The 23,800-nt window shown below is 35.3% G+C and overlaps 1 protein-coding gene across 4 annotated transcripts in view; it reads left to right on the plus strand.

Annotated features, from left to right (window-relative positions):
* The window catches only part of STXBP5 (syntaxin binding protein 5), a 206,467-nt gene that overhangs the window by 59,304 nt on the left and 123,363 nt on the right, over positions 1-23,800 (plus strand). For all 4 annotated transcript variants that reach the window (XR_004056799.1, XM_010386921.2, XM_010386928.2 and 1 more), the window contains exons 5-7: positions 1,433-1,567; positions 3,128-3,191; positions 8,101-8,184. Coding sequence is in view for 3 of the 4 variants with exons in the window: in XM_010386921.2 (XP_010385223.1) it covers positions 1,433-1,567; positions 3,128-3,191; positions 8,101-8,184 (283 nt within the window). In the remaining variant the exon portion in view is untranslated. The remainder of the gene's footprint in view (positions 1-1,432; positions 1,568-3,127; positions 3,192-8,100; positions 8,185-23,800) is intronic.

A 23,800-nucleotide genomic window follows, 5' to 3' on the forward strand; every position in this document is an offset into this window, starting at 1 on the left:
GTTTAAGTTTCTTGTTAACATATTAAATACTAAATATTTTGTTCTTCTCACTTCTGGAAAACATAATGATGCTTAAAATATCTCAGTAATGTAAGTTAGTTTTATAGTTGACTGAGAAAAAAAGTCTTAGGACGGTAGTTAATATTGAGAAAGTGAGCCCTGTGAAGTAACAAAGTACTATCAAATGATTTTGTTTATTCACTAGACATGTCTATACTTGGTTAAATTTACATGAATTCTTTAGAAAGAGAACGTTATAAAACACTCAACAGAAATTACAAGTAGATGAAGCTTAAGTAATTATCTAACTGAACATTACCTCTAAAAAAGAATGAGAATGAGTTGCATGTATATTTATTTGATAAGTGTTATTGTCTTCAAAATTCTCTGTAATAAAATTGTGTATTAATGGAAATAGAAAATAGTCTGTATGCTTTGCCAAGTGCCTAGTGTTAGTATTGGCAGTCTGGCAGTCATTATTATCATTTGTGTTGTTTTAGGTGCTATTCCTTTAAATTGTAAAGTCTATTCTAAGATTCAAAATGGGGGGGAGCTGTAGGAAAAAAAAAAGCATTATAGATTTTCACCAGATACCTTTTTTTTTTTAACTGAAACTAAGTGCTACGAAAACAATAAGAGAAAAAAAAAACAGGACAAGATAATATTCATTATTTACCTTGAAATTAAATGAGCCAATATAAAAGCTGTCTGCAGTTGTCAGAATGATAAAGTTTAGCAAATGCATGCAAATTATTGTAATTTGTTAGTGAAGGCCTGCCATATCATCAGAACATAGGAAGAAATAGTTCAAACATATTTCAGTAACATTGTCTAAGGCTGAATACAGGGGGTCTCTGTCCTTCAAGAGGCCCACAAATTAATGAGAAAGATGGACCTTGACAATCATATAAGGCAAGCCAGATAGAGATACAAAAGTATCTCATCAGTTACAACACAAGTGGTATTTGAATTGAATCTTTGAAGAGAAGGAAAGAATCAGGGAGGTGCATTTTGCCTGGAAGGAGTAGTAAGCACAGGTACTGAGATGGATGAGTGTGCTTAGTAACGCCTGAGAAACACAGTAGTACTAAAGGGTGATGTGGATGTTGAAATCATAGCTTATGGTCTAAAGGTTAAATTTGTGGTATGTCCAGGGTTACACAGTTAGTGGAGGACAGCCAGCTTTGAAATACATTCTAACTTCAAAACTCACCTTCTATCATGCCATGGTGTTTATTTACTGTAGGGCCTTATGTTTGATGTATAAGTTGAATTAGCATAATTACATATTAGTCACAATGAATAGATACATCTGATAGTTATGTACCAGTTTTGCTGTTCCTGAATTATATATCATAATCAACACTCTAATGCAATCAGTAAAATTTACCATTTTTGAAATTTCTTTTTTGAATATATTTTTCTCTTGCAGGGTTACATTTTGCCATCTGCCTTTCCAGAGTAAGTGGCTCTATGTGGGCACTGAACGAGGTAATATACATATTGTCAATGTGGAGTCCTTCACACTCTCAGGCTACGTCATTATGTGGAATAAAGCCATTGAACTGTGAGTCTGAGCGAATATTTTGTATCCGAAAGCATCAGTTCTATGTATGACAATAGCATTGTATCATAGCCAATCAGTAAATCTGTATGGAATTAAGTATGTGACAGATGTTCTTAATATTAAGTACAGATTTATTAGTTTTTTGTGAGTGTTCTTTTGATGTGGCAATTTGTAAATTTAAATTATGCATATGTATATAGAGATATATGCACATTACATATGCATATATTTACATTTGTGTACACTGTAACACTAAATATAAACAGTCATTCCTACTAATGAAAAGCACTCTAATTTTTTCTGTTCTTTTGTCTTCTAATGATTTTTCTTTCAAATGATGGTCATGACCCACAAATGAGTTGCCACCAATGTTTGGAAAACACCAGGTTTAAACTACTGCTTGATACGTTTTAAAATCATCAAATGTTTGCTAAAGTTAATATAATAGAAATTAATTTTGTTTGATTTTACTTAATTTTGTTAAATTTTTACTTAATGTTTGATAAATTTGATAAATGATACTTGTTTTCATTTACTAATATTGGTAACAAAAACTAGGTTAAACTATAGGGCCCTAAGGATGTTTAGTGCTAACCCTTTAGTCTTAAATTGTTTGTATCTTGTGTCTTTCTACAAGTTTTTTCTTATATTTCTGAGATATCAACATCAAAGTTTAAGGATATTGGCAAGACCCTTTTCAATGTTTCTTTTTGTTTTTAAGCAAATAGTCTTGTATTGTTGCATTCCACAGTATTTACATCTTTTTGAGATAAGAATAATTCTGTGACATAGCTCTTAAGTCATGTGTTAGCATAGCTGTAATAGTGTATTAATCCTGATTTTTCTTCCTGTAGTGAGAATGTTATTGTCACATATCAGTCCTTTGGTAGTGTGGGTTTTCATGGTCTGTTCTTTGAATTGATCATGCCATCTAGTGGGTAGGCCTAGTGCAGGTATCTGTGTAGTGTGACAGATGGCTCTCATGAAATGGAGTGATCTGTCAAACTAGGGAGTTTCTGAGTTAGGGGTATGCTTATTTTTACTGTATAGGCATCAGTTCAACCATATTCTTATTTGTAGAACTTCTTTTTCTCTGAGCAGATAAAGGTGGCATTACTTTTTTTGTTTGTTTGTTTGTTTTGTTTTTTTTTAATAGAATGTTTTTCTATTTCTATTGGAACTAAATGGGATGCCTAAATTGGAGGCTAGAATTGAGTAAAATAAGATAGGTGCTGCATTATTCAAAAATAGTAATTTTGAGAATTCTACCTTGACAATAGATTTCCTGTACTCAAATCTTTGACCAAATTGAAGATTCTTTCCTATGCAGGAAGTATACTTAGTTGTGAATTTTGCTTATTTATATGAGTCACTACTTCTTCCCTGATTCCTATTTTGATCCATATTAAGAACTATATGCCTATTACTTATCACTTGTTGAAATCCTTTCTTTCCTTATAAATATAAATTATTTTCTATTTATTTTTATTGGAATGAAATATGTAGCCATATTAAAGTTTTTAATTGAAGGGAAAATCTTACTAACTTTTTCTTTTTTAGGTCATCTAAATCTCACCCAGGACCTGTGGTCCATATAAGTGATAATCCAATGGACGAGGGAAAGGTAGAATTTTTTTGTAAAACATTATGTATTATTTAAATGCACAAATTTTTGTATTTTTCAATAAACATACTATTTCAGGATCACATTTGTTACAAATTGAGATTGCCATTGAAAGTTGCATATCATATACATTTAATGCTTATTAGTTATGAAGAACAAATGAAAGAATTAGAATCATTTACAATTTTAAAGGACAAAAAAACCTTAAAACATAAGTCAAACTTAATGCTTATAATTACAGGTTATTTGTTTATATTTGGCTTATTCAGACTGTTTTCCCTGATTTTTTTGTTAATCCTGATAAAAAGTTTTCTTTTGGTTTTGGATTCCTTTGAACACTGGTTATACAATTTTTGTAGCACTAATCACAGATTGCCTTATGTTATAGTTGTCTTGATATCTCATCTCCCCTAAAATTTTTTTGTCATAAATAGTTCCAATTAATAATGTAGAGTTTTTTTTAATGTTATTTAATTTTTAATACTCTGAAACCGGTTTCATATAATCAGTATCTAGCTATTGTTAATTTAGGTTATTTAAGTCATTTAAAATAATAAATATTTTTGGATGAATATTTATTTTCTATTTCAAACCAATCTTTCAGGTAGTTCTATTTAATAATGATATTTTTCTACCTACATAATTTTATGATCTTAAGCTAAGTAAATACCAGGAAGTTTATTGCTATCAGAAATCAGTGAAGTGAAACTTCTGAATTTTGTGCAGGAGTTTAATCAGGTTTTTCATTTCCTCAATTGTGGGAGAGGTTGAGCTGATACACTGTTTAACACTGTTCTCTTAGTTTGCCATTGGGTAAACAAAAGGATAATTAGACTGTTTGGAGTTAGGTCATAATTATAGCATTGTATGCTTTGAAAGAAACTTTACATAAAGCAAGTATGAAGTAACTTAGATCCTTAGTTAGGTCATAATTATAGCATTGTATGCTTTGAAAGAAACTTTACATAAACCAAGTATGAAGTAACTTAGATCCTTACTTAATTTTCTTTTTATACAAGATACTTATTTAAAAGCCAAGCTTTTGAATGGGAGGCATGGTAGGAAAATTCAAAACTTCCTTTCCTCCTTGAATTGGACATCAGGTCGTTGTAATTCTTCCTGTGTCTTTTGTTTTTCCTTTGCTTTCTTTTTTTTTTTTTTTTCATTTCCTAAAAGTTTTACTATGTTGCCCAAGGCGGTCTTAAACACCTGGGCTCAAGTGATCCTCCTGCCTTGACCTCCCAAACTGCTGGGATTACAAGCAGAAGCCACTGTGCCTGGCTTAGAGTCCCATTTTAATCTTAATGTTCTACTGTTTCAAAGCTTTCAGTGGGTCTGTAGTGTCTAACAAGTAAAATCAGTTTTTCTTGAAATACAGCCCTGCATTTCCTTATTTTTTGGGATATCTTTACCTGAATGTTGTGCTGAAGCAAATAGTTATATTTTCAGTTATGAACTGCTCTTTGATGTTTCCATACCTTTGTTTATGTGAGTCCTTCTGTTTGGAATTCTCTTTCCATCTCTCTGCTGAATTCCTACCCATACTTGAAGGCCCAGATTGAATATTTTTCTTTTATGATTTCTTCCCTGATAATCCTGACAGAAAATGCTTTTTCTTTCTTTCACATTGATTAGTACTTTAGTTATGAAATTTTATGTTATTTATCACATAATGCTTTGTATTAGAAATATGTGCATATCTTAGCTCCCCTGAATTTGAAAGACTCCTTGAGCACAAAGGTAATATTTATACAGGTTTCTATTTTCCCTAGCATCTAACTTACAATAAAAATACCAACTACTCAATATACAATTATATGAATTATATATATAATTCATTCTATGAATAATGAGGATGGAGTAACTAAGTTATATATATATAGAATTTAAAAAATATTAGGGTGCTAGAATAAACTGTATTATCTAAACTTTGATTTTTTGTAGACTCTTTCCTGTTTGCAAAGAACTCCTAGACATTTTGTCATTGAACAATGATGTAAGGTGATAGGGCAGGTTCCTTCAGTGCTAACTTTACAGGTGGATACTGCCACATTAAGTAAAGGTCTTGGCCAAGGAAGGTTAGACATTAGATAGGTTAGACTTATGATAGGAATAGCCACCATTTATTTAATTCTATGTGTCAGGCACTGTGCTGGCCACTTTATATACACTATTTCATTTTATCTTTTCAACAAATTGTAAATTAGAAATTTCCCTTACTTTACAAATGATAAAACAGAGACTTGGTGACATTATGTGTTCCATAGCTCCAGAGCTAGACTTTGGCGGATCTGAGATTTGAAGAGCAGTTTCTTTAACCCAGGAGTACTCTCTGTTATGCTAAGCTTTCTTTCTAGATATAGATTGGTTATGTATGTTGTAGAGAAATGTATTCATATTCCACATACACACTAATGCTTTTTCAAAGAGAAAAATTAGACAGGAATTAGTCATTAGTATATAAGCTCATTAACATCTCTGGGTTATAAAAGATTCCAGTAGGAATAAGCATTGAAGAATTTTCCAAGTTTAATTAAGTGCTCTATCTTTAGTTTTCTATTTTTAAATATTTATTATTATCTTGCTTTTGTAGGGAAAGGAATTGAAAAGCTAGAAGATTATGGGCATAAAACTCTAACCTGTTGTCATATATTTCTAATATCCTTAGAATACTAGAGCTGGCTAGAGAGGTTAAAGTTTAACCCTCTTAAGTTATTAAGGTCTGGATAGATAAAATTATTTCCCTAAAGTTATATGGCTATTAAGTGGCAGATTTAATACTAGAACTCAGGTTACTTATAAGGTCCTAAGCAGTGCAGTGCTGTTTACAGGGTACATCAACCCTTACATTTTATTCTTTTTCTTCTCTTTCCTTATTCCTGAAGTTTCTCTTTTCTGAAATGCTGTATCACATGTCCAAAATATTTGAAAAGAGTGGGAAAAGAAAGAGGAAACAAATACTATTTTTTTCCAGAAGGTGTATCTCAGTTGCCTAGGTGTATCTCAGATTACCTAGGAAAGAAGAGATAAGGTCAGAAAAATTGACTGTATTCTGTACTAAACTAGGAAACCTTATTTTGTTAGTTTTGATAGCTAGCCCTTCCAGCTGCCCCTGTACTCTGAAATCTTCTAAATTTGTCCTATTAAAATTACTGGTTCTGCCCAAATTTTTTTTATATCCCCAGATTACCCAAACAGATATAGACTAATCATTTTTCTAATTATTAAACAAATATTTATTGTGTGTCTACTATGTATTAGGAAGTGTATTAGATATTAGAGACATATAGATGAAAATACATGGTACTAGGTTAAGAAAAGGAGCATCTTAATTTCTCTACAGGAACTGGGTAGACTTAACCAGGAAGCAACACTGAATTTAGACTTAAAATATTAGTAGAGGATTGCTTATTGAATGAAAGGGGAGGAGGTTTTAAGCAGAGGAAATCTCATACTGAGATTTGGAAAATACTGAGGTGGGGTCTTGGGGGCAGCACAGGTTCTATGGGCAGTGTATGTTGTTTGTGAGGCAGGAATATGCATTCCATTCTGAAATAGATGCATTCATAATAAGTATTTATAACATATCTGGCCCTGTGTGTTATGTTAGAGGTATTGTGGTAAACAAGATAAAAACTAATCTTTGCCCAGATATACCAGTTTTACAGACTGCACAATAATTCAGATAAGGAAAAGTCCATTATTATATTGTGTGGTGATCCTTCAGATTTAAAAAAAATAAATAAATAAGTGTTATTGGAGCACGTAGAAAGGGTTTTGACTTACATTTGGTAGGTCATGGAAGGCTTCCCAGAGGAAATGATCACTAAAGTAACACCTGAAAGATGAGTAGGACTAGTCAGGCAAAAAGGATGACATTCAAATGGAGTGGCCCAGGTAGTGAGGCAGCATGTACAAAGGCTCAAAGGTAAGAGAGAGTATGAACTTAAGAATATACTATAATGTATTGAGTGGCCGTGGTGTGGTAAGGGATGGAACTGGAGAGGTAAACAGAGGTCAAGCCATGATGGATCCTGTAGATCATATTACTGAATTTGCAGTTTATCCTAAAAATAATGGTGTGACATTTAAAAGTTTTAAACAGAAGCGTACATTACCCCATTCGGTTTGTATTCTAGAACCGTTACTCTAGCTACAATATGAAATGGGTTAAAATAGGAGCAAGACTGGAGTCAAGGAGACCCGAAAAGGAATCTTTGTGTCTTGAACCAGGGAAGAGGCACTAGAAATGAAGAGAAGTAAATTAGATAATAGAATGTAATTTAAATTTACATGGTGATTTTACCTGTTGGAGGAGAGACCAGAGTTACGAATGACCTCTAGGTTTCTAGCCAGTGCCACTGAATAGACATGATAAGGAATGGTGAGAGACACTGCAACAGGGAATTCCAGAGAAGCAGAGTAGAGAAGAATATAATTAATTCTATTTGGGGCGCATTTACTTTGAGGCTTTTGTGTAGATAAGTGGAGATGTGGCCACTAGAATTATGTGTCTGAATCTCACCAGAGGGATGTAGGCTGGATATGATTTGGAACTAATCGATATATAGATGGAATAGCTGAGATTGCCTCATAGTGTGTAGAATTTGAAAAGTTTGTAAACTTGAAAATACATACAGAAGTTTTGAAAAGACTTCAAAATGGTACTGTTTTTGTTTTCAAAAGTCAGTTGTATGTTGAGTCCCTGATCATCAAAGACATATAAATATGCCATGCAGTGTTCTCATTTGTCATTTGTGTGATTACTAATTAGCAGTACAGATATTTGTTTATATCATACATTTATACTCAACGCATGTGAATGATTGTAGTTATTTTCATTGTCAGCATATAAATGTTTTATAATTGATATCATTCTTAGGTAATGTGCCTTTTTCTTTTATCACAGCTTTTGATTGGCTTTGAATCTGGAACAGTAGTTTTATGGGACCTCAAATCAAAGAAAGCTGACTACAGATACACATATGATGAGGTAATACTATTTTTGCTAGTAAAAGCTATGGTCATTTCTCTAATATAAAGCAGTTTCTCTAAAAACTTAATTGGTTATTTTAGTTTAGGCAAGCTTTGTAATTGCAATAGCACACAATTTATTTTTTACAATAGATAATATGTTCACACAATTCAAAAGATACAAAAATCTTTTTCCCACCTGCCATTTGGTTATCTAGTTTCCATACAGGTACCATGTTACCAGTTTCTCTCATGTTTTTCCAGAGAGACTGTGTGCATTTACAAGCAAATTCATAAATATATTCTATTTTTTCTTTTGTATGAATGATAGTATACTATAGACATTTATAATCCTCTAACTTTAAGAACCAGTAAGGATTAATTGTGATTGATAGATATGCCTTTTCTCTCCTCTTGCTCCTCGCTTCCTTTCCTTACCTTACCTCTCCTTTTTTGGCATTTATTTATTGAAGATAGAATCTTCCAGATGCTGGCTTTTTCTGGCTGCATCCCCATTGTCTTTAACATTTTTTTCTTTTTTTGCCCTCAGATTTCCTATAAATTGGATAATTTACTGAGGCTTGATCAAATGCAGGTTTATTTTTCATTTTTGGCAAGACTACTTCATAGATGATACTGATACTCATTTAGCTAGTGGAACCTTAGTGTCTATTTCAGATGTTGGAAGCCAGTGGTGGTTAAGGCCGAGATCTGTTACTGTATAGTAGTTGCAAAATAGGAGACATTCGAATTCTGTCTTTCCTTCTCTACTTATTATGTAGGTCACTTCAGTAAAGAGAACCTTTCTCTTATCTGCTATTCGTTTATATAATAAGGACAGTTCATATAGCAAAGACAGGATAAATATGTGATTCTTTCCCTTTATTTTAATATTCATCTTAAGGGGTTGTTCTATAATAGTTTCCATGATGACCAATTTATTCTTAGTTTTAGTTTCACTATGTGCTCAACAACTTAAACATATTTGATGTACTTCAGTCCACTGAAGTTATAGTTGCTTTTCACATTATCCTAACTTTGGTCAGTGTACCTCCTCCCTACTGATCTGTATATTTCTGAATCAAATTTAGAATAAGGTATTTTTCCATGGAACTATAACTTATTTCAGTGCCATGTCTGGTGGCCATAATTTAGACATCAAGAGTGTTCATGGTTTCCAGTTCAGTGAATACAGCTATATCTAGGAAATGTGTAAGTGGTTAAGATAAAGTACATCATAATCTTAATAATAATCATATTGATATGTTCAGTTACTGAAACATCAGAGGACATTGAGTAATTATAGCAACATTTGACTACTTTGCACATGTTTGTACGTTATCTTTGTAGGCGTGACTGAAAGGGAATTCCCTTTGTTTTTATGACTATATGCTTTTTGCTGCTCACTAGTCAGAATCTTCAAATTAAACAAGCATGTTTTGAATAAAGAGTTCCTACATTTCTGTGTAGTTGTGATCTGTAATTGTGGTCCATAGATGAAAGCAGATTTTAAAACTGAATATTTTGGTTTTGCTTATTATTTTAAATAGTGATCTTGGCTTGAGCCATTATGGAGTCACAGGGACTAGTTTACCTTCTTGCTTTAAACAAAGAAACTGGGCAGGATATATGAAACAACAGTTTTCAGCAGTTAGACAGCAGGTCATGCAGAACAGGATTATTTAGAGAGGAGAAACAAAGAAGGTAAACCCCTCCATTGCTTTAGCTAATGGCCTGAAGAGATTTTCCAGTTCTTAGAACATGAAGAGGGAACCTAGGTGGAAGCTGAGAAGTCTCCCTAAGTTGAAAAGTCAGAGTTGGGAAATTGGGGAAACTAAGACATCTGCAGCTTAGAAGGCAAGGAATTAGAGAGCAAAGAGCTTAGAAAGAGAGTTATAGAAGTCTACAAGAGGAACCGTGTCCTGAGTCTTCAGTTGAATACTGACTGTTGCATGGATATAAGGCTTGGATGAGATCCACCGGAAAGGAAACAGTAGAACCATCTCTGTAGCACAAACAGGACTGGGAATAGTTCACATTCCCAACAGAGTGGAGAAACTTTGTAATACACAGGGTATGAGAAAGGGTATTCAGAAAGCTGTTGTTTCAGTGGTAGAATTAAACTAGCCCTATACTAATAAAGGCTGGCTTAGTTCATCCTAACAAATCTTTAAAGCAAACTTTGAAAGGACTGAAAGGACTAAAGTGTTTTTAAGTACATAACTACATCCTAGGAAAAACAGCCAAAAACATTTAGAAGAATATGAATAGTAGCCCAATATAAATTGTACAATGTCCAGCATCCAAATAGAGATATATGAAGTATGCAAAAAGCCAGAATATACGACCCATAATGAGAAGAAAATGAAAATAGAAACACTCACAAATGACAAAGATGATACAAATGACATCAAGGATATTAAAACAAGTATTATTAAATGGACTGCATATGCTTAAGAAAGTAGATGAAAGCATGAACATGTTGAAAAAAGACATGGAAGGCAAAAATCACACAAGTGGATTTTTTACAGATGAAAAATAAAATAAGGTGAAAAATACTATGAATGGTACTACCAAAGGATTAATAAGCTTGAAGAAATAGCAGTAGAAACTACTCGATATGAAAGAATGGAGGAAAAAAGAACAGATCGTTAGTGAACTGTGGTACAACTTCAAGCAGACTAATATGTGTATTTTGAATCCTAGGAGGAGAGTGGAGAGAAAGTATGTTTGAAGAAGCAGTGACCAAAAGTTTCAAAGTTGATGAAAACTATATACTCAGAGATTCTAAGAATTCAATGAACTGTAGGCAGAAGAAACACAAAACAAACTACATAAAAGCACAATTTTCAATTCCTGGAAACTAGTAATAGAGAAAATTGTAGGAACAATTAGAGGAACTTTAAAAGCTAAATTAAATACAGGGGAGCAGAGGCCAGGCGCGGTGGCCCCCACCTGTAATCCCAGCACTTTGGAAGGCCAAGGCGGGTGGATCACGAGGTTGGGAGATCGAGACCATCCTGGCTAACATGGTGAAACTCTGTCTCTACTGAAAAATACAAAAAATCAGCTGGGTGTGGTGGCGGGCCCCTGTAGCCCCAGCTACTTGGGAGGCTGAGGCAGGAGAATGTCATAACCTGGGAGGTGGAGCTCGCAATGAACTGAGATTGCGCCACTGCACTCCAGCCTGGGTGACAGAGCAAGACTCCATGTAAAAAACAAAGAAAAAAAAAAAAAAACAGCAAATTTTGGTTTCTTAGGTAGAATGTAAGCCAGAACACAGTGGAACACCACCTTCACAGTACTGAAAGAAAAATTTGTCAACCTAGGATTTTATACCTGGTGAAATTTTTTTTTCCCAAAAATAAAGGCAAAATAAAGACGTTTATAGACATAAAAACTGAAAAAATTAATCACTTGCAGACCTCAACTAGAAGAAGTTATGAGATGGAAATTTGGATCTATTCAAAAGAATGAAAGACTCCAGACATGGGAAATATGTGGTAGATATAAAAACTTTCTCATTTTTTAAATCTAAGAGATCATTAATTATCCAAGCCAAATATAATAAAAGTGTATTGTAGGATTTTTGACATACATAGAGGCAACAAACAGACAATAATAGCAGACAATAATAGCACAATGATCAAAAGACAGAGGACCGTTAATAGATTATTATTTTATACATAAAGTAGCATAATACTATGTGACAGTAGACTATGATAAAGATATGTATTATAAATCCTAAAGGAAATACCAAAGCAATGACAGCAGCAACTCAGAAAGTTAAGCTAAATATGAAATAAAATGAGAATTTAAAAATATTCAATCCAGAGGAAGGTAGAAGGGAACAAAGAATAGATGGAAGCAACAGTGAACAAACAGCAAGATGGTAGATATAAATGCAGCTATGTCAATAATCAGATTAATAGTTTAAACACCCCATTAAAAGATAGCGATTATCATATTGGATAAAAAAGCAAAATCTAACCACATACTGTCTGTAAGAAACCCACTTTTAAAGATACAGATATGTTGGAAAAAAAGATAGATGGAAAAAGTAATATTAGCAGTAATCAAAAGGAAGCCGAAACAACTATATTAATATCAACAAAGTAGGTATCAGAGTGTTTCACCCACCAGCTGAGTACGCATTCTTTTCAGCTATACACAGAACATCACCAAGACAGACTGTATTTAATGTCATAAAATCAATCTCAATAAATTTTAAAAGATTAAACTCATACAAAATGTTATTTTACTATACAACTAAATTAGAAATCAGTTATATAAAGATAGACGGAAAATCTATAAATATTGAAAAGGGAAACAACATACTTTTAAATAACCCACGAGTCAAAGAAGAAAACAAAGAAAATTAAAGTATTTTAAACTGAAAAGAAAGATTTACCATGTCCTGTGGGATGCAGCTGAATTATCCATTATAGCATTAAAAGCTTTGTATTAGAAAACAAGAAAGGTTTCAAGCTAGTGGCCTCAGCTTTTGCCACAAGAAACTAGAAGAAAAAGAGCAGATTAAATCTATAGTAAGCTGAAGAACTGAAATAATAAAGAGCAGAAATCAGTGAAATAGATAACAGAAAAATAAATAAAACTGATAAAATTAAAAGCTGTATTTTTGTGAAGATCAATAAAATTAATAAACATATAGTCAGAGTGGTGAAGAAAGAAAGACACAGATTACCCATTGTAGAGGTGAAAAAGGATATCATTTCAGTTTCTGCAGAAATACAGAGGGACTGATAAGGAAATATGTCCTTAATGCCAATGAATCCAGCAATTTAGATGAAATGGAGAATTTCCTTGAAAGATCCCAAATTTCTTGGAAGTACCAAAGCTCACTGTGAATGAAATACTTAAGTAGCTCTGTAATTTAAGAATCAAAGTTGTAATGAAAATGTTGCCCACAAGAAAAGACCAGGCTCAGAAATCTTGCTGGTGAGTTTTACCAAATAATACCTGTTGTACTTAGACTCTTCTTAAAAATAGAAGAGAAGGGCACACTTTGCAACTCACTTCATAAGGCGAGCATTACCCTTTTAACAAAACTAGAAAAAAAAAATTATAAGGAGACTACAGACCAGTATCCTTGGTGCACACAGATGCCTAAGTCATAAAACTTATTCTTAACACACATTAATATACAAAATGAAAATCACGTGTTTTAAATAACAGTGGTGTTAGGTATAAATTCTAACTTCTAAATTAACTTGTTGTAAACTGAGTAAAAATTTCTGGCTTTGTTTCCATGAATTTATGCTATTCTGTCATCAAATTTCATTTTCACTGCCGTTTTTGCCAGGTGTACAGTTTCAGATATTCAAGAAATTATTATAGTCATAATTCTTTCTCACTAAGAGAGTTAAAAATTTAAGATTTTAACAAAGCACTACCTTTCCCCTCCCCTAATATTTATGTTCTATTCAATGGTATATTACTGTATTCAAATTTATTTTTATTACACAGGCACAAATGTATTAAATGACATAACAATTTTGAACATTTCTAATATAATTTAAGTTCTTAGTACAGCTTTAATTGTTCATTTGGTCTCTTGGGGGTGATTCAGATGGGTGGGAGTAGTGGGAACAGAAATGTATCTTTGCGCCCTTGAGCTTTTGTTGCTTTGTAACCATAGTTATTTTTTTAATTGACAAACTCTACTCTACCCTGGTTGTGTCTCAATGATAGATTTTGAGTGTGCTTGGATAGTATTCTTAATATTTTACAGATATTTTCTACAGATGATACTTAATCTATATAAAATTTTATCTCTTTAGTGGACATTCCTTTTTTTTAGGCTATAATGTATTAAAATATGAAGTATTGGCCAGGTGCAATGGCAATGTCTATAATCCCAGCACTTTGAGAGGCAGAGGCAGGAGGATCACTTGAGGCCAGGAGATTGAGATTGGCATGGGCAACATAGCAAGACCTTGCCTCTACAAAAAGTAAAAAAAAAAAAAAAAAAAAAAAAAATTAGCTAAGCCTGGTGGCGTGTACCTGTAGTCTTATCTACTTAAGAGGCTGAAGTGGGAGGATGGGTTAAGCCCCGGAGTTCAAGGCTGCAGTGAGCTACGATCATGACTCTGCGCATTCCAGCCCTGGTGACAGAGCAAGACCCTGTTTCTAAAAATAAAGTATCTATATTCCTTTTGTAGTAATCAGCGTGGCAGGAAAGAAATGCAGTATTACTGATATTTTAAGACAATAATACTTATGAACGTCTTTATGATTATTCTTTGTCATGTATCTAGGGTCATCTATTAGTGTCTTTTGTATTTTGGTTTCATGTTGGTTTTTCCTGGTAGATTGAGAAGCATCAGAAATATTGGTAGTAAAATATGATGAAAAAATAATTTGTGCTTTGCTAGCTCTCTCGGTACATTTAAGTCTCAAGACCATCAGAAACCTTTAAAAACAAAAAAAACATTGAGGCCACGCACCATGGCTCATGCCTGTAATCCCAGCACTTTGGGAGGCCGAGGCGGGCAGATCACGAGGTCAGGAGATCGAAACCATCCTGGCTAACACAATGAAACCCTATCTTTACTAAAAATACAAAAAAATTAGCTGGGCATGGTGGCAGGCACCTGTAGTCCCAGGTACTGGGAAGGCTGAGGCAGGAGAATGGTGTGAACCCGGGAGGCGGAGCTTGCAGTGAGCTGACATAGTGCCACTGCACTCCAGCCTGGGTGACAAAACAAGACTCTGTCTCAAAAAAAAAAAAAGAACTTTGAAATAATATGTTTGCAACTCAGCACAGGAATCATAACAGCTTTAAATGAATTTTTTTTGTGTGTTATATATATTCATGGAAGCATTTATTCCCTTAAGGGTTTTTTTCTCCTATATTTAGATTGGTGCTTTTAAGTCAGCTTATTTTCTGCTTATTTTTACAAACATACACATGCACACACACAAATACACTTTCCCAAAGGTAAAACAGTACTTAAAACAATGAATAATTTGGTCACATTGTCAAAATAACAGAAGAAAGTTCCAGTTGCATTATGTTATTCATTCATTCATTCATTCATTCATTCTTTAGAGGCCGTCTTACTCTGTTGCCCAGGTTGGAGTACAGTAGGGTTGGGGGAGGTTATTTTTAATGGAAAGGGCAGTGGTTTCAGTTTATAACTGTTTATAATCTTTAGAGAGAAAGGAAAAAGCTATAAATAATTTAATGTCCAATGTATAATAACTTTTATCAACTACCTTACAAAATGTATGATTCAATAATTGTCTCATTTACTTATATAGTATTATGGTTGTCTCCCTTCTATGGTGTAACTAATATTGAAAAGTTCACAAGTTTAAAATACTAGGACAAAAGCTATACAATTTAATGTATTATTTATATATGTAAGAAATCATGCTGTAAGCATGTACTTTATTTGATTATATAAGAATAATAAAACAACAGTATTTTCCATATTTTCATGTATTTGCAAATGTTGTAATTTTAAATGAAAGTCTATACATTTTCTTTTGTCACTTTTTGGCATTTTTGTAAGGGCTTCGACAATAATAGATAGTTACATTGGGAATTAATGCAGCTTTTGAATGGAATGTTAAATAACATCTATGAGAAAATTATTTTAAAATAATTAAAATTAAAAATATTAATTAGTATATGTAACATAAGAGCAGCTGGATTAGGATTTATTCATATATACATTTATGAGCAAGATGGCCGAATAGGAACAGCTCCAGTCTCCAACTCCCAGCGCGAGCGACACAGAAGACCGGTGATTTCTGCATTTTCAACTGAGGTACTGGGGTCATCTCACTAGGGAGTGCCGGACAATCGGTGCTGGTCAGCTGCTGCAGCCCGACCAGCGAGAGCTGAAGCACGGCGAGGCATCGCCTCACCTGGGAAGCGCAAGAGGGAAGGGAATCCCTTTTCCTAGCCAAGGGAACTGAGACACACAACACCTGGAAAATCGGGTAACTCCCACCCCAATACTGCACTTTAAGCAAACGGGCACACCAGGAGATTATATCCCACACCTGGCCAGGAGGGTCCCACGCCCATGGAGCCTCCCTCATTGCTAGCACAGCAGTCTGCGATCTAACCGCAAGGCAGCAGCGAGGCTGGGGGAGGGGCGTCTGCCATTGCTGAGACTTAAGTAGGTAAACAAAGCCGCTGGGAAGCTCGAACTGGGTGGAGCTCACAGCAGCTCAAGGAAACCTCCCTGTCTCTGTGGACTCCACCTCTGGGGACAGGGCACAGCTAAACAACAACAACAAAAAAAGCAGCAGAAACCTCTGCAGACGCAAACAACTCTGACAGCTTTGAAGAGAGCAGTGGATCTCCCCACATGGAGGTTGAGATCTGAGAAGGGACAGACTGCCTGCTCAAGTGGGTCCCTGAACCCTGAGTAGCCTAACTGGGAGACATCCCCCACTAGGGGCAGTCTGACACCCCACACCTCACAGGGTGGAGTACGCCCCAGAGAGGAAGCTTCCAAAGTAAGAATCAGACAGGTACACTTGCTGTTCAGCAATATTCTATCTTCTGCAACCTCTGTTGCTGATACCCAGGCAAACAGCGTCTGGAGTGGACCTCAAGCCATCTCCAACAGACCTACAGCTGAGGGTCCTGACTGTTAGAAGGAAAACTATCAAACAGGAAGGACACCTATACCAAAGCCCCATCAGTACGTCACTATCATCAAGGACCAGAGGCAGATAAAACCACAAAGATGGGGAAAAAGCAGGGCAGAAAAGCTGGAAATTCAAGAAATAAGAGTGCATCTCCCCCTGCAAAGGAGCGCAGCTCATTGCCAGCAACAGATCAAAGCTGGTCAGAGAATGACTTTGACGAGATGAGAGAAGAAGGCTTCAGTCCATCAAACTTCTCAGAGCTAAAGCAGGAATTACATACTCAGCACAAAGAAACTAAAAATCTTCAAAAAAGAGTGGAAGAATTGATAGCTAGACTAATTAATGCAGAGAAGGTCATAAACGAAATGACAGAGATGAAAACCATGACACGAGAAATACGTGACAAATGCACGAGCTTCAGTAACTGACTCAATCAACTGGAAGAAAGAGTATCAGCGATTGAGGATCAAATGAATGAAATGAAGTGAGAAGAGAAACCAAAAGAAAAAAGGAAAAGAAATGAACAAAGCCTGCAAGAAGTATGGGATTATGTAAAAAGACCAAATCTATGTCTGATTGGGGTGCCTGAAAGTGAGGGGGAAAATGGAACCAAGTTGGAAAACACTCTTCAGGATATCATCCAGGAGAACTTCCCCAACCTAGTAGGGCAGGCCAATATTCAAATTCAGGAAATACAGAGAATGCCACAAAGATACTCCTCGAGAAGACCAACTCCAAGACACATAATTGCCAGATCCACCAAAGTTGAAATGAAGGAAAAAATCTGAAGGGCAGCCAGAGAGAAAGGTCGGGTTACCCACAAAGGGAAGCCCATCAGACTAACAGCAGATCTCTCGGCAGAAATCTCTACAAGCCAGAAGAGAGTGGGGGCCAATATTCAACATTCTTAAAGAAAAGAATTTTCAACCCAGAATTTCATATCCAGCCAAACTAAGTTTCATAAGTGAAGGAGAAATAAAACCCTTTACAGATAAGCAAATGCTTAGAGATTTTGTCACCACCAGGCCTGCCTTGCAAGAGACCCTGAAGGAAGCCCTAAATATGGAAAGGAACAACCGGTACCAGCCATTGCAAAAACATGCCAAAATGTAAAGACCATGGAGGCTAGGAAGAAACTGCATCACTAACGAGCAAAATAACCAGTTAATATCATAATGACAGGATCAAGTTCACACATAACAATATTAACCTTAAATGTAAATGGACTAAATGCCCCAATTAAAAGACACAGACTGGCAAACTGGATAAAGAGTCAAGACCCATCAGTCTGCTGTATTCAGGAGACCCATCTCACATGCAGAGACATACATAGGCTCAAAATAAAGGGATGGAGGAAGATCTACCAAGCAAATGGAGAACAAAAAAAAGCAGGGGTTGCAATCCTAGTCTCTGATAAAACGGACTTTAAACCATCAAAGATCAAAAGAGACAAAGAAGGCCATTACATAATGGTAAAGGGATCAATTCAACAGGAAGAGCTAACTCTCCTAAATATATATGCACCCAATACAGGAGCACCCAGATTCATAAAGCAAGTCCTTAGAGACTTACAAAGAGACTTAAAATCCTATACAATAATAATGGGAGATTTCAACACTCCACTGTCAACATTAGACAGATCAACGAGACGAAGTTAACAAGGATATCCAGGAATTGAACTCATCTCTGCACCAAGCGGACCTAATAGACATCTATAGAACTCTCCACCCCAAATCAGCAGAATATACATTCTTCTCAGCACCACATCGCACTTATTCCAAAATTGACCACATAATTGGAAGTAAAGTACTCCTCAGCAAATGTAAAAGAACAGAAATTATAACAAACTGTCTCTCAGACCACAGTGCAATCAAACTAGAACTCAGGACTAAGAAACTCAATCAAAACCGCTCAACTACATGGAAACTGAACAACCTGCTGCTGAATGACTAATGGGTACATAACGAAATGAAGGCAGAAATAAAGATGTTCTTTGAAACCAGTGAGAACAAAGATACAACATACCAGAATCTCTGGGACACATTTAAAGCAGTGTGTAGAGGGAAATTTATAGCACTAAATGCCCACAAGAGAAAGCAGGAAAGATCTAAAATTGACACTCTAACATCACAATTAAAAGAACTAGAGAGGCAAGAGGAAACACATTCAAAAGCTAGCAGAAGGCAAGAAATAACTAAGATCAGAGCAGAACTGAAGGAGATAGAGACACAAAAAACCCTCCAAAAAATCAATGAATCCAGGAGTTGGTTTTTTGAAAAGATCAACAAAATTGACAGACCGCTAGCAAGACTAATAAAGAAGAAAAGAGAGAGGAATCAAATAGACGCAATAAAAAATGATAAAGGGGATATCACCACCGACCCCACAGAAATACAAACTACCATCAGAGAATACTATAAACACCTCTACGCAAATCAACTAGAAAATCTAGAAGAAATGGATAATTTCCTGGACACTTACACTCTTCCAAGACTAAACATGGAAGAAGTTGAATCCCTGAATAGACCAATAGCAGGCTCTGAAATTGAGGCAACAATCAATAGCCTACCAACCAAAAAAAGTCCAGGACCAGATGGATTCACAGCTGAATTCTACCAGAGGTACAAGGAGGAGCTGGTACCATTCCTTCTGAAACGATTCCAATCAATAGAAAAAGAGGGAATCCTCCCTAACTCATTTTATGAGGCCAACATCATCCTGATACCAAAGCCTGGCAGAGGCACAACAAAAAAAGAGAATTTTAGACCAATATCCCTGATGAACATTGATGCAAAAATCCTCAATAAATTACTGGCAAACCAGATTCAGCAGCACATCAGAAAGCTTATCCACCATGATCAAGTGGGCTTCATCCCTGGGATGCAAGGCTGGTTCAACATTCGCAAATCAATAAACGTAATCCCGCATATAAACAGAACCAAAGACAAGAACCACATGATTATCTCAATAGATGCAGAAAAGGCTTTTGACAAAATTCGACAGCCCTTCATGCTAAAAACGCTCAATAAATTCGGTATTGATGGAACATACCTCAAAATAATAGCTATTTATGACAAACCCACAGCCAATATCATACTGATTGGGCAAAAACTGGAAAAATTCCCTTTGAAAACTGGCACAAGACAGGGATGCCCTCTCTCACCACTCCTATTCAACATAGTGTTGGAAGTTCTGCCTAGGGCAATCAGGCAAGAGAAAGAAATCAAGGGTATTCAGTTAGGAAAAGAAGAAGTGAAATTATCCCTGTTTGCAGATGACATGATTGTATATTTAGAAAACCCCATTGTCTCAGCCCAAAATCTCCTTAAGCTGATAAGCAACTTCAGCAAAGTCTCAGGATACAAAATTAATGTGCAAAAATCACAAGCATTCTTATACACCAGTAACAGCCAAACAGAGAGTCAAATCAGGAATGAACTTCCATTCACAATTGCTTCAAAGAGAATAAAATACCTAGGAATCCAAGTTACAAGGGATGTAAAGGACCTCTTCAAGGAGAACTACAAACCACTGCTCAGTGAAATCAAAGAGGACACAAACAAATGGAAGAACATACCATGCTCATGGATAGGAAGAATCAATATCGTGAAAATGGCCATACTGCCCAAGGTAATTTATAGATTCAATGCCATCCCCATCAAGCTACCAATGAGTTTCTTCACAGAATTGGAAAAAACTGCTTTAAAGTTCATATGGAACCAAAAGAGCCCGCATTGCCAAGACAATCCTAAGTCAAAAGGACGAAGCTGGAGGTGTCATGCTACTTGACTTCAAACTATACTACAAGGCTACAGTAACCAAAACAGCATGGTACTGGTACCAAAACAGAGATATAGACCAATGGAACAGAACAGAGTCCTCAGAAATAATACCATATATCTACAGCCATCTGATCTTTGACAAACCTGAGAGAAACAAGAAATCGGGAAAGGATTCCCTATTTAATAAATGGTGCTGGGAAAATTGGCTAGCCATAAGTAGAAAGCTGAAACTGGATCCTTTCCTTACTCCTTATACGAAAATTAATTCAAGATGGATTAGAGACTTAAAAATGTTAGACCTAATACCATAAAAACCCTAGAAGAAAACCTAGGTAGTACCATTCAGGACATAGGCATGGGCAAGGACTTCATGTCTAAAACACCAAAAGCAACGGCAGCAAAAGCCAAAATTGACAAATGGGATCTAATTAAACTAAAGAGCTTTTGCACAGCAAAAGAAACTACCATCAGAGTGAACAGGCAACCTACAGAATGGGAGAAAATTTTTGCAATCTACTCATCTGACAAAGGGCTAATATCCAGAATCTACAAAGAACTCAAACAAATTTACAAGAAAAAAACAACCCCATCAAAAAGTGGGGAAAGGATACGAACAGACATTTCTCAAAAGAAGACATCCATACAGCCAACAGACACATGAAAAAATGCTCATCATCACTGGCCATCAGAGAAATGCAAATCAAAACCACAATGAGATACCATCTCACACCAGTTAGAATGGCAATCATTAAGAAGTCAGGAAACAACAGGTGCTGGAGAGGATGTGGAGAAATAGGAACACTTTTACACTGTTGGTGGGATTGTAAACTAGTTCAACCATTATGGAAAACAGTATGGCAATTCCTCAAGGATCTAGAACTAGATGTACCATATGACCCAGCTATCCCACTACTGGTTATATCCCCAAAGGATTATAAATCATGCTGCTATAAAGACACATGCACACGTATGTTTATTGCAGCACTATTCACAATAGCAAAGACTTGGAATCAACCCAAATGTCCATCTGTGACAGACTGGATTAAGAAAATGTGGCACATATACACCATGGAATACTATGCAGCCCTAAAAAAGGATGAGTTTGTGTCCTTTGTAGGGACATGGATGCAGCTGGAAACCATCATTCTTAGCAAACTATCACAAGAACAGAAAACCAAACACCGCATGTTCTCACTCATAGGTGGGAACTGAACAATGAGATCACTTGGACTCGGGAAGGGGAACATCACACACCGGGGCCTATCATGGGGAGAGGGGAGGGATTGCGTTGGGAGTTACACCTGATATAAATGACGAATTGATGGGTGCTGACGAGTTGATGGGTGCAGCACACCAACATAGCTCAAGTGTACATATGTAACAAACCTGCACGGTATGCACATGTACCCTAGAACTTAAAGTATAATAAGAAAAATATATATATATATACACGTTACTGTGACATGATTCTAATAATACTGATTAGTTTGCAAAACCAGTAAGTAGAGAATTTATTCAATTTCCATACAATTTTGAGTTAGTGAATATAAAATTTGATAGGTAAGCAGTTAGCCTGTTTTGTCTTCCTAGACAAGATGCTGTCTTGTCTGATAAGAATAGCAGAAGCGTCATAGGTACTACTTTTGCCAAAGCCTAATAATTAATATTACTCCTTTTGAAAGATGTGTCACGGTAGGCAGTGCTTTTGTTTTTTCGGTAATTTTATCCAAATGAAATACTGATATCAGACTCTTAATTACCTTCATGAACCTTTTTATACTTATGATTTTTTTCAGATACTACATCTTTTAAAGAGCTTTTAGAATTGAATGTACTGTTGCTTTGTGGTTTATGCGAACAGCTATATCATCTGCGTTCATTCTGTCTTCAGTCTTTTTACTCTACCCTGTATTCATCTTGTCCCTCCATGACTTTTGTATGTCTTTTATTTATTGTGTTCTATTTTCCATTCATCTGTCCTTTATTCCTCTTTCTAAGATAATCCTGTTATTCATATGTATGTATAATTTTCAGGTTTTTAAAACAAGTAAATTTTTTTTTTTTTTTTTTTTTTTGAGATCGAGTCTCGCTCTGTCACCCAGGCTGGAGTACAGTGGCACGATCTCAGCTCACTGCAAGCTCCACCTCCTGGGTTCATGCCATTCTTCTGCCTCAGCCTCCCGAGTAGCTGGGACTACAGGTGCCTGCCACCACACCTGGCTAATTTTTTGTATTTTTTAGTAGAGACGGGGTTTCACCGTGTTAGCCAGGATGGTCTCGATCTCCTGACCTCATGATCCGCCTGCCTTTGCCTCCCAAAGTGCTGGTATTACAGGCATGAGCCACCGTGCCCGGCCATAAACAAGTAAATATTCTTAGTCACCTGGAAATTGTGTATCTTTTCCTTGGAAAAACAGATAAGCCAATTTACACACAAAATTTATCAACTCCAATTTATGTTTCCTACGTTATATCTCATATCTTCTCCCATGAATTGTTCGGATTTGCTCCTAACCCAGCTTGCTTCTGATTTTGAGCATGTGTCAGATTTGCTGGTGAGATTAGATTTTCTCACTTTGTTTACGTAAATTTCTATGTCATTTTCTCAAGAAGACTAAAGGAAAAGTGTAAATTGCGTATTTTATACATGTATAATTTGTATGTGAAATATAAATTGTATATGTATAATTTACATATGGTAGGTATTGTATACATATTTTTAAATACTTGTAATACTACATATGTTCTACATATATACTTAGAAAACACATCTCATATCAAGTTGGATTTGCATATAGAAAATTGTATAAATAACTAGTGCATGTTTGTTGCATGTCCATATTTCTTTATTTCTTTGCTTTTTTGTGGGGTGTTTTCTGATACTTGTTTCTGTTGTCCAAGATAACTGTGAACCACTAGTTCCAGTAATTCGATAGTATTTGCTTTTGGAATGCCTAATAATTTAATAACATTTTATAAATAGAAGGCACTTTTAAACAAAGATAGACATTGTTTTCTTTAGCAAAGTAGAAATATTTCTCTACATGTGATATGTATTTATATATATGATATACATTTATACATGCTACTATTAAGATGTTTCTATCTATAGGTTCCAGATAGCACTGTAGACTTCTTTTGTATTTTCCCTTATCAATTTTTTTTAAAACATTAAATAGCTTTTTAGCACTGCTCATGTTTTTGCAGAAATAATTTTACTTG

This window comes from Rhinopithecus roxellana, chromosome 4, assembly GCF_007565055.1.
Source record: "Rhinopithecus roxellana isolate Shanxi Qingling chromosome 4, ASM756505v1, whole genome shotgun sequence".
Lineage (NCBI taxonomy): Eukaryota > Metazoa > Chordata > Mammalia > Primates > Cercopithecidae > Rhinopithecus > Rhinopithecus roxellana.